Below are 10895 nucleotides of genomic sequence, written 5' to 3' on the forward strand. Positions count from 1 at the left end.
TTAGTAATGGTTATGCCTAAATATGTATGTTCTTCTTTCACTGGAATACCATAATATGAAGGTGTCACAATCTTTAACAGCCATGAGTTCACATTTATTAATGTTAAGATATACATTGATCGATATAGAAATCTGACTAGCGTCTTTCAGAAAAAGTGTAGTATCATCAGCCAGCTGGCTTATCATCATTTCTTTACCAGCTGTGGAAATAACTTGTACAGGACTATTATTTAAAGAATTTGTAAGAAGTTGGGTGATTAATAAAATAGATACGGTGAGATCGGACAACCTTGCATAATTCCTCTCTTTAACTCAAATCTAGGTGAGGTGCCATGTTTCAGTTTGATATAGCTGTTACCATTCGTATAGTCTTAATAGCCTTACAGAACAAATCCCCAAAGCCACATTTCTCAAGGGAGTGGAAGAGGAACTGATGCTCAACTGTGTCAAATACTTTATAAAAATCTAAAAATAATATGAAGCTCTCCTCGGTTATTAGGTCTGAGTAGTCAAGTATGTCTAATACAAGTCTGATATTGTTAGAAATGGACACCAGTTATGGATGAGCAGAACTTGTTTTTTAGGCTTTAGGTATCAGTGTTATTAAACCCTGACTCATTGTAGGAGGGAGAACATTGTTTTCAATACATCATATTTCCTTCTCCCTTAATTCAAATGATGGGTTGGTTGTTAAGCATCAAAAACCGACAAGTGCTCAGCTATGGGGCAAAAGAGATAGGGGTTGGCATAGATTGTTGATAACATGTCAACTATATTTCTTCTCCAATGTTTATTGAAAACATAAATGAAGTTGTACAATGAGCACTTGTCTCTCAAATCCACCATTACAGTTGTTGGTTAGCTAGCTAGGGGGTTTTAACCATACTAGCATTGACGTGACATCAGTCAAAACATGATATAAAAACAAATACAACGAGCTAAAATGAGCCGCTTACGATTTCCCACATGGCATCGTGTCATTGTTGCTAGCTGTCTGGCCATCCAGAATCCCAACACATGGCAGTTTCTTGTCATTGTTGCTAGCTGTCTGGCCATCCAGAATCACAACACATGGCAGTTTCTTGTCATTGTTGCTAGCTGTCTGGCCATCCAGAACCACAACACATGGCAGTTTCTTGTCATTGTTGCTAGCTGTCTGGCCATCCAGAATCACAACACATGGCATCGTGTCATTGTTGCTAGCTGTCTGGCCATCCAGAATCCCAACACATGGCAGTTTCTTGTCATTGTTGCTAGCTGTCTGGCCATCCAGAATCACAACACATGGCAGTTTCTTGTCATTGTTGCTAGCTGTCTGGCCATCCAGAACCACAACACATGGCATCGTGTCATTGTTGCTAGCTGTCTGGCCATCCAGAATCACAACACATGGCAGTTTCTTGTCATTGTTGCTAGCTGTCTGGCCATCCAGAATCACAACACATGGCAGTTTCTTGTCATTGTTGCTAGCTGTCTGGCCATCCAGAACCACAACACATGGCAGTTTCTTGTCATTGTTGCTAGCTGTCTGGCCATCCAGAACCACAACACATGGCAGTTTCTTGTCATTGTTGCTAGCTGTCTGGCCATCCAGAATCACAACACATGGCAGTTTCTTGTCACTGTCGCTAGCTGTCTGGCCATCCAGAATCACAACATATGGCCTTCTGCCCCATTGAAGCGTGTGCTTCGTTTTCCTGAAGTTCTCAGGTAACCCGTCTTTAAAGTCAAGAATAAATACTAACGAAAAAAGAACAACTATTTCATTTGCCATTTCATTCAAATAAAGTACAAGAAACCTAAAAAAAGACATTGGTTATTTTATTACATTGGAATAGATTCAGACTACCTCGCTGTGTGTGTCTGTCTCATCGCTTAAGGTCCTGCTTTATAGTTCTCTGCAAGCTGGCAATGCTGGCATCCAGAGCGGCCAGCCCGTTACGGAACTCCTGTTCGTCACGCGTGTCAAAGGTCGAGCTTGACCCTGCACTCCAATCAGAAGCCAAGGATCTGACCTCGCATAAGGAGAGGCCAGTGGAGTCAAGCGAAGAGTTCCGCCCCTTGCCCGGTGATGCCATATCCATGTCCAGACGGTGACTCTGGGACAGGTCAGAGTGTCCAGCGCCATTAGAGCAGAGTCCGTTTGATTGGTGGATATTAGATAATAGGCTTTTTAATTGAGGGAAACTCTCGAGGGCAACACTAAGGCTCTGAAGACCCTGTGGTCCTCCTCCTCTCTGTGACATCATCACAGTAAGTGGTGACCCCCTCCTCTCTGTGACATCACAGGAAGCGGTAACCCTCAACAGGAAGTGGTGACCTCACAGTCTCTCAGTGGGCGAAGGCCAAAGGTGGGGTGGCTTTTCTTTCCAGAGCCACACACAGACCCACTTCCTGATCCGCAGAAGCACACACACTCTGACCAGCTGGTGTACACACACTGAAGTCCTGCTGGTGTGTGTAGTTGCACTCAGGGCCTTTACAGGGCAGGGAGACAGAACCACACCCCTTCTGTTCCAACGACCACAGGTATTGGCTGACTGGGTGGTCTGACGGACCCTGCTGGTCCTGGTATTGGTCCAGAGCTCGTTTCGTGAGAGGGAGGCGGGACGTAGGGATGTCAGTCACAGCAGGAGACTCAGTGACAGGGACCTGTAGAGCTCTGAGAGAGACAGGTTGAGAGAGAAGGGTATAAAGAAAGACCGGGAGGAAAATACAGAGAGAGCGAGAAACAGACAGACGGCAGGTCGAGAGAGAAAGATTGTCAGTAAAAAATTTAAAAATCGAATACATTTTTAGAAACTACACACACACACACACACACACACACACACACACACACACACACACACACACACACACACACACACACACACACACACACACACACACACACACACACACACACACACACACACACACACACACACACACACACACACACACACACACACACACACACACCTGAGGTGCTCCTGTAGTGTGTGGATCTCTGTCTCCCCTCTTCTGGGTGTTGAGGACCAGTGCAGCATTCTCCTTCTGACACTCCTGCAGCCTGCGGTTACAGCCCTGCACCTCACCCAGAGCAGACTGCACGTCTACACACAGACACACACACACAGACACACTTATATACATTTATTAGATAATACACACAGATACCTCAGAGATCCTTTCCATTCCCCCTCATCTATTACCTTTATTGATACGACTGCACTCCGCCTCACTCTGCTGCAGCTGGCTCTGTGTGTCCACCAGGGCTTGCCGTAGCTCAGTGTTGCCACGCTGCAGCTCTTGCAGGCTTGTGTGAGCATCGTGGAGCTCCGACTGCAGAGCCGACACTAAGAGACAGAGGAGGTCAGACAGGCGACACTAAGAGACAGAGGAGGTCAGACAGGCGACACTAAGAGACAGAGGAGGTCAGACAGGCGACACTAAGAGACAGAGGAGGTCAGACAGGCGACACTAAGAGACAGAGGAGGTCAGACAGGCGACACTAAGAGACAGAGGAGGTCAGACAGGCGACACTAAGAGACAGAGGAGGTCAGACAGGCGACACTAAGAGACAGAGGAGATTAGACAGGCGACACTAAGAGACAGAGGAGGTCAGAGAGGCGACACTAAGAGACAGAGGAGATTAGACAGGCGACACTAAGAGACAGAGGAGGTCAGACAGGCGACACTAAGAGACAGAGGAGGTCAGACAGGCGACACTAAGAGACAGAGGAGGTCAGACAGGCGACACTAAGAGACAGAGGAGGTCAGAGAGGCGACACTAAGAGACAGAGGAGGTCAGACAGGCGACACTAAGAGACAGAGGAGGTTAGACAGGCGACACTAAGAGACAGAGGAGGTTAGACAGGCGACACTAAGAGACAGAGGAGGTTTGACAGGTGACACTAAGAGACAGAGGAGGTTAGATACTCAGACATACAGACACACGATAATAACCTCTCACTGATAGACAGTTGGAAGAGGGCCGGGCAGTTTATCATACCGTCAGTGTCACAGTGGACATCTCTGGCCTCCCTCTCTGCTCGCTCTCTCTCCTGCAACTGTTGGTTCACTATCCTCAGACGCCTGAACACACACGTTAAAGTGATCAATCTTCTGTATGAAACACACACACACACACACACACACACACACACACACACACACACACACACACACACACACACACACACACACACACACACACACACACACACCACCTGGGTGATGGTGCTGACCTGCGTAGCAGTGCGTTCTCACTGCGTAGAGGTTGCAGGACCAGAGCAATCTCAGCCTGGATGTTAGAACTGCCCACCATGACAGGAAGTAGAGACACTGTCTGCTCCAGCTCACACATCAGACGCTCTGCTACACTGTCTACAGAGGAGGGGGAGGAGGAGGGAAGAGAGGGGAAGAGAGGGAAGAGAGAGAGTGGTGGAGATTGAATTTGATTAACATTTGATTAAATAGTCATTTTGACTGATTGATGAGTTGACTGATTATTTTTGACAGGTTGATTGATTGATTACCTTGGCCAGCGAGCAGAGCCTTCAACTCTCCAAGGAGGTACTGAACAGTCATCACCTGCCGAGCGGTTCCCTCTGGACTACAGCCCTTAGAGCCCAGCGCCAGCGGCATGCGTGTGTACGAGTGTGTGTGGTTGGGAGCCACACCTGGATGTGTGTGTTGTAAGTATGCCTGTACAGGGACTGGATCTATGTGTGTGTGTGGGTGTGTGGCTATGCCAGCTGGGTGTGTGTTTGTATGTTAAAGCAGGTCTGGGCGCTGGTGTCTCTCACTGGACACTCCTCTTCCTCCTCTCCAGCGTTACCCTCCATGTGGCCGCAAGCCTGCCTGGCTATGGTCCCTCCATCCTGGGTAGAAACCAGCTGGCCCCCCCTGCCCAGGGATGGAGCATCTGGGGCAGACTGTGGTTGAGTGTTGGCAAGGGGGTGAGGTTGGGGGTGAGGCTGGGGGTGAGAATTAATTTCAGAGAAGAGTACTGGTGGTCCCTGACAAGAGAGAGAGCAGGAAGATGAGATTGGATGTCCACTTTCTCCAGACACAGAGCTGTCAGAGGGCAGGGGGGCAGACAGGGCTAGCCTCTCCACAGAAGGAGCACCGAGGACCTCGAGGCTACAGGACCTGGAGCTCCCCTGGGCAGCCGAACCTCCAACCCCAGAGATGAAGCCTCCTGGCTGGGCTGCGAGGAGAGAGAGCACTGGGCCTGTGAGAGGGGCTGTGGGTAGAGACGTAGCTACAGCTCCAGGAGAAGCTAACGGAGCTGTGGAGGTAGAGCCCCCCAGGTGGACTGATGCCACCCCAATGATGGAGCCTCCAGACTGGGCTATAGGGACTGAGGGGCCTGGGGGGAGTGTGTTGTTCGGGGGGAGTCTTTGGGGACTCAGGGTGGGGGTGGAGGTGGTCAGGCGACAGTTAAACCGAGCATCTGACGCCGGCTCTGACATTCCGGCCAAACTCTGAACTTTGTTCCTCATCCCAGGATACGACAGGGATGACAGGATCGTCTTCTGCACGGGAACTGGAGCAGAGAGAGTTATCAATTTTTGCACACCAACACACACGCACACACAGAGACACACAGACACACACACACACACACACACAGAGACACACACAGAGACACACAGAGAGACACACAGAGACACACACAGGTCCCACCTGTTTTTTTAGCAGTCTGAGTGACAGGTCTCTTTGTCTGCTTCCTCCTCTCTATGTCTACCCTCTCATTTCCCAGAGTGCACAGCGGTCGGGATTTGGCGGCTCGAGTCTTCCCTGCTCCCCTGACGGAGATCGGCTTGGCCTCTATCACACAATGCAAACACTTTGGTCAATAATTTCAACTAGACATGTAAAGGTTCTGTAGAAACAGAGTAAGTTGTTGACTGGTACCTGCCGTCTCTGCCTGGAGAATGACATTGAGCAGCGCAGCACACTGATCCAGACCCTGGTGAATGGTTGTCACCTTAGAAAGAGCACAGATGCAAACCAACTTACCATATAATCACTGTTAGGTGATTATAACTCTTATTAATACATTACACAAATAGGCTTGTTATTAACGTTGCTACTGACTGTTTATGGATGTGTTATTACCTGGTCCTCTGAGTCTGTGGAGTAGAGGGAATAAGCCGGCTCAGTAGAAGTGACTAGTGGACGCCCTGCTCCCTACAGAACAGAGTGACACTGAATGGATATAATGACACTCTGCAACAGGGATGTGACTTATCAGTCCTGTGTGTTCTCTTACCTCGGGGGACAGACAAACTCAATATACTTTATACTGACAAAAATAAATGATATTGGACCTACATCAAGTTTCTTGACTGTGCCCAGTTCACTAATAGGTTGATGTTTATTGTCATGACTCATTCCCTGGAGACAGAATGGAGCTTTTTCTGCTAGATGGGCCAGCTGCAAAGTCCAAATCTGCTACATTGTAAAAATTAATGAAACAAAAATGTGCTTTTTGGTCTTAATTTAAGGTTAGGTTAGGCATTGGGTTTAGTAGTGTGGTTAAGTTTAGGTTCAAATCAGATGTTTATGCCACTCTACAGAGCTGCCTCCAGGGCAAGATTCATGACAACAAATGCCAATCTGCTCGCTAATAATAACCGAAATGAAAGCTTGACAGTCAGAGAGCCTTGAAAACTCCAAAAACGATGGACAGATGACTATTTTTGCACATTTTTGGCGGCGAGGAAATATTTCAGTGCGGTCCTCCAGACCTCGTTGAAGACCCTGGGATAAACGCCTTACCTCTTCTTTGAGCCCTGGCCCTCCCACCAGTCAGTCTTCCAGAGGATATCACCTGTCAGTCAAAAACAGGGGCTGAATCTGAATACGATCTAAAATGGTGTCCTTTCCTGAGAGGCTAGGGGAAAAGCTAGACACCGCCATATGAGGCTAATTACATTCATTATCAAGACGGCTAAGAACCAGTTCGCAGGCACATTGTGAATAGCTGAGGTGTCTTACCTTGTGTCTAGCAAGCCCTTGCTTTGGCATAGCTGGCCAGTCAACTGCTGTCCAAATCGAAGGAAGAAAAACGATGGTAGCTAACCAATTCTTTCCAAGAGTAGCCCTAATCAACTATCTGCAAACTGCACTAACTTTGAGTGCACAAAATGTCTGAAGCATTTTCTGACTGACTATCTAGAGCGAAACTAGTTGATGTTGTCACGTTAAAGCTTTTGTTACAGTTATTATTAGCTTCTTTTTTACTGGCGCTAGCATAAACAGGAACCGGCGGGTTTTGTTTGAAACGGGAAGTAACGTCGTGACCAATGAAAACATCGCTGCCAAACATCCAATGAATGTTATTGGCGGATGTAAGCTGATGTCGTAATTTCCAGTTTATCGATTGAATGAAGCAAATGTCACTCAAATGTAGCCCCCCTCTCCTCTCTAAATGTTGGTCTGACGACGCTGAATTCGGTGTCACCATGGAGACGACATGATACAATTTAACACCAACGATTGTTTTATTACCATTAGCATTTTGTGTGTTTCCTGGGAATATGTGATACAAACAATATGTGAATATGTGTTGTTGGATTAATGTAAATCTTACTATGGAAATAAATGTTATGATATATTAAATATATGTTCAATGTTACCAGTGAGGGTCTTCCAGTGGTACACACACAGAGACACACAGTCTGACTGGATACAGTTTATTTACACAACGAGTGCAGGTTAAGAATGAACATCAACATTGACAAACAGCAGGGTTGGGAGTGAGGGATAAAAGCAACAAGCAGGATTCCCTAGAAAAATATATATACACAGTAGAAAAGTATTGTGCTGTTGTTGTTTTTTGCAGTTACATTTTTGAATGATTTTTTTATGAAATGGAGCGATCCCTCTCAAGTCTCCGTAAAAGTTGTTCCATGAGCCAGGAAAGATCATGGGTGGTGTAGTAGCCTAGGTGCCAGACTTTCTGCATTCAAGAACACTACATCCTTTACCTTCACCTTGACAAGATCACAACAAAGGAGTCAGTTGGCTATAAAGCAGAAACAGACTGGGACTTTTGGATGGTCAGGCAAGGATAAGACAGGGACCTTTATTTTAGGGTAGTGTGGGGTATCAACTCCTGTCCTCGAGGGCCACAGTGTCTACTGGTTTTCATACTTCTCTTTAATCAGAGACTGATTTCTACCTGAAACCAGGTGTGTGTGCACTCTGCAGCCAATCATTAGCAGTAACATTAAACGATCAATCAAGTGCCAGGGAGAAAGGAAACCAGCAGGACTGAGGAACTGGAGGGCCTGAGCTTTGAAAACCCTGTTGGAGGTTAAAGGTATTAAAGGTAGTAAATAGTAAACATAGTCAATGTAGTGAACGTAGCGAGCGCTGTACACGTTTCACTGTCACACAGCAGCATACGGAGAAGAGGGAACCTTGTAGGAGTGAGCTTTTCGAACACTATTCTCAGTGTTCAATTCTGGCACCTTACAGCTGGATAGGAGTGGGTCAAGAACCCTTTGTGATGTCGTTATCAATTAGAATTGGTTGGAATGTTCAACAAGAAGAAACTCTTCAAACTTCTCCCCTCCCTTCTCAATATCCTATGACAGCGATCATGTCATTTGCTGACATCATCACACAGCTTTAGAGACACATACTGTACATCACTAATACTAATTGGACAAAAACAACTGTTTATTTTTGCTGTTCTGTTTTTCTTGTCATGTCTGCTATTAACTGATCAACTGGAAATGCTATGTCGCTATTAAATGACCAGACTGTGTTGCTACTTAATGTCCAGTCACTTTCATCGCGTATCAAGTTCCTCCTCTACCCGACCCCCTTCAACAGTCTTCGGGTTTAGAGGGCAGAAAGTCAAAGTGCATGGTGGGTTGCAGGTTGATTCCAGGGCTACAGTCCAGGGTTATGGGAGGGTTATAAACAGTTATAATCAGCGAAGAAGCTCATCAAACATGTGAAAGTAACATAGAGGGGATGGGGGTGGGGGCAGTGATGTCAGACCAGACAGGTGAGGTCACAGGTAATCTTGATGTCTGTCTTGCTATAGAGTTCAGAGTTCAGCTTCTCTCTGGTAGAGTCACTACTTCTGAGACCGGGTCAATCTCTCTCTCTCTCACCCCTCCCTCCCTCTCTCTCTCTAACTGCCTCTCATTTTCCCCACGCTTCTCTCCTCTCTATCTCATTGTTATTCCCCTTTATCTCTCCCACCTAGCTTTCCCTCACCCCTCTCCCTCCCCTCTACCCTGTATATCTCTCTCCAACAGTATCTCTCTATCTCTCTCTGAGAGTTTAGCAGTGTTATTCAGTGTGGGTGGGATCACAGAAGAAGCGAGAGCTGCGTTTGGCCGTCCTGGCAGTGAAAGGGACGGTCTTCAGCACTGCAGACAAAAAACAGCCAATAAAAACACAGCACTAAACTACAGTGTGTGTGTGTGAGTGTGAGTGTGTGTGGGCGTACCTGTAATGATGTCCTCTATAGCTCCATCTTTGCCCTCGTAGACATGTCTGCTGTCTTTACCGCCCTGTCGCCTTCCTCAGTTCTGTGATCAGGGACTCCTGCTGCCGCTGCTTTGGACGGTTGGACGGGGACTGTGTGTGTGTGTGTGTGTGTGTGTGTGTGTGTGTGTGTGTGTGTGTGTGTGTGTGTGTGTGTGTGTGAGAGAGAGAGGTAGAAATAAAGTAGATATGTGTTGGTGAATCAATGTATGTGTGAGGAGTAGAGAAGGAAAGATGGGGAGCGATAAAGAGAGGGAACGAGAAAACATCAGTCCTTCCTTTCCACAGAACAGACACTGGATCTGTGAAGTCAAGGTGATACTGTCATATCCATGGCGACAGACCGGCAGGCCTGTCTCCATGGTAACGGGGCTGTACCTTAGGCGCCTCCTGCCCTGTTGCAGCTCCTCCTGCTCCAGCTTCCATCAGCGCCTGCTCTGCCTCTCCTCTGCTCATTCTCCTCCTCCGCCAGCTACACACACACACACACACACACACACACACACACACACACACACACACACACACACACACACACACACACACACACACACACACACACACACACACACACACACACACACACACACACACACATTAAGTTCAACTTTGACTCGCGTCTTTGTGTATACTGTAGCTATGCACGACCGCACACAAACACACACATTCTGCTCACCCTGTAGGCTTTGATGAATCGTACAAACACAGGAAGAAGACAGAGGGAGGCATGGTCTTAGAGCTATCCCCAAAGTGCTTCACTGCATCACAAATGCATCCTGAGAACCATAACACAACCAGGATCAGAAAACAGGACTATGAAGGACCGTGGTTACCACGGTCATATAACACTTTGATGTATCTGAGGTACCTGTGTGTGTTCGTGTGTGTGTGTGAATGTGTGTGTGTGTGAATGTGTGTTTTCTTGCCTGTGCGATGTGTGCCCTCCTGTAGTTTCTGCAGGCGAGTCTCGTGTTTGCTGATGAAGTCTTTGAGGAGTGGGTTGTGGCCATGCATGCTGTACTCCCTCCACGACAGATCCATACCACGCTGACACTTCCTTCACGTCCACACACCACGTCTCCAGGGGACACTGACACACACACACACACAATATAATAGGTTAGTTCCTTAATATCACACACCACGTTCTGTAGAGGAAGATAACTGACACACACCAAGATAAAACAGACACACACTCACCTGCGGCAGCTTTCTACGTAGTGCAGCTCATTGTAGAACAGAGAGCGACTCCGGGGCATTTCTCCTCACCACGTTGGCTATGTAATGCAGCAGGGTCTGCTTTCTGTCGGTAGTCTTAGTCTCCAGCAGTTGGGAGGAAACACACATTACCTCCTGGTGTGTATTTGACATTCAAAAGTGTAAATCAAGCT

The 10895-nt window shown here is 47.2% G+C and overlaps 2 protein-coding genes and 1 pseudogene across 2 annotated transcripts; all 3 read right to left on the reverse strand.

Moving 5' to 3' along the window:
* Nucleotides 1-3186: 3186 nt before the first annotated feature.
* On the reverse strand, nt 3187-4726 carry LOC124019650 (coiled-coil domain-containing protein 14-like). The gene is made up of 4 exons (XM_046335053.1): nt 4524-4726; nt 4233-4371; nt 3998-4080; nt 3187-3341 (listed from the first exon to the last, which is right to left on the reverse strand). Exons 1-4 carry the CDS (start codon nt 4630-4632, stop codon nt 3187-3189), a joined length of 486 nt encoding a protein of 161 aa, XP_046191009.1. The 5' UTR covers nt 4633-4726.
* A 7-nt stretch (nt 4727-4733) lies between these two features.
* LOC124019651 lies at nt 4734-6387 on the reverse strand. Its single transcript, XM_046335054.1, has 5 exons — nt 6328-6387; nt 6112-6183; nt 5908-5980; nt 5677-5820; nt 4734-5536 (listed from the first exon to the last, which is right to left on the reverse strand). The coding sequence occupies exons 1-5, from the start codon at nt 6385-6387 to the stop codon at nt 4734-4736; spliced, it is 1152 nt and encodes a 383-aa protein (XP_046191010.1).
* A 2794-nt stretch (nt 6388-9181) lies between these two features.
* LOC124019652 overlaps nt 9182-10895 on the reverse strand; it is a 7365-nt pseudogene continuing 5651 nt past the window's right edge.

The sequence above is a fragment of the Oncorhynchus gorbuscha genome, unplaced genomic scaffold, assembly GCF_021184085.1.
Source record: "Oncorhynchus gorbuscha isolate QuinsamMale2020 ecotype Even-year unplaced genomic scaffold, OgorEven_v1.0 Un_scaffold_646, whole genome shotgun sequence".
NCBI lineage: Eukaryota > Metazoa > Chordata > Actinopteri > Salmoniformes > Salmonidae > Oncorhynchus > Oncorhynchus gorbuscha.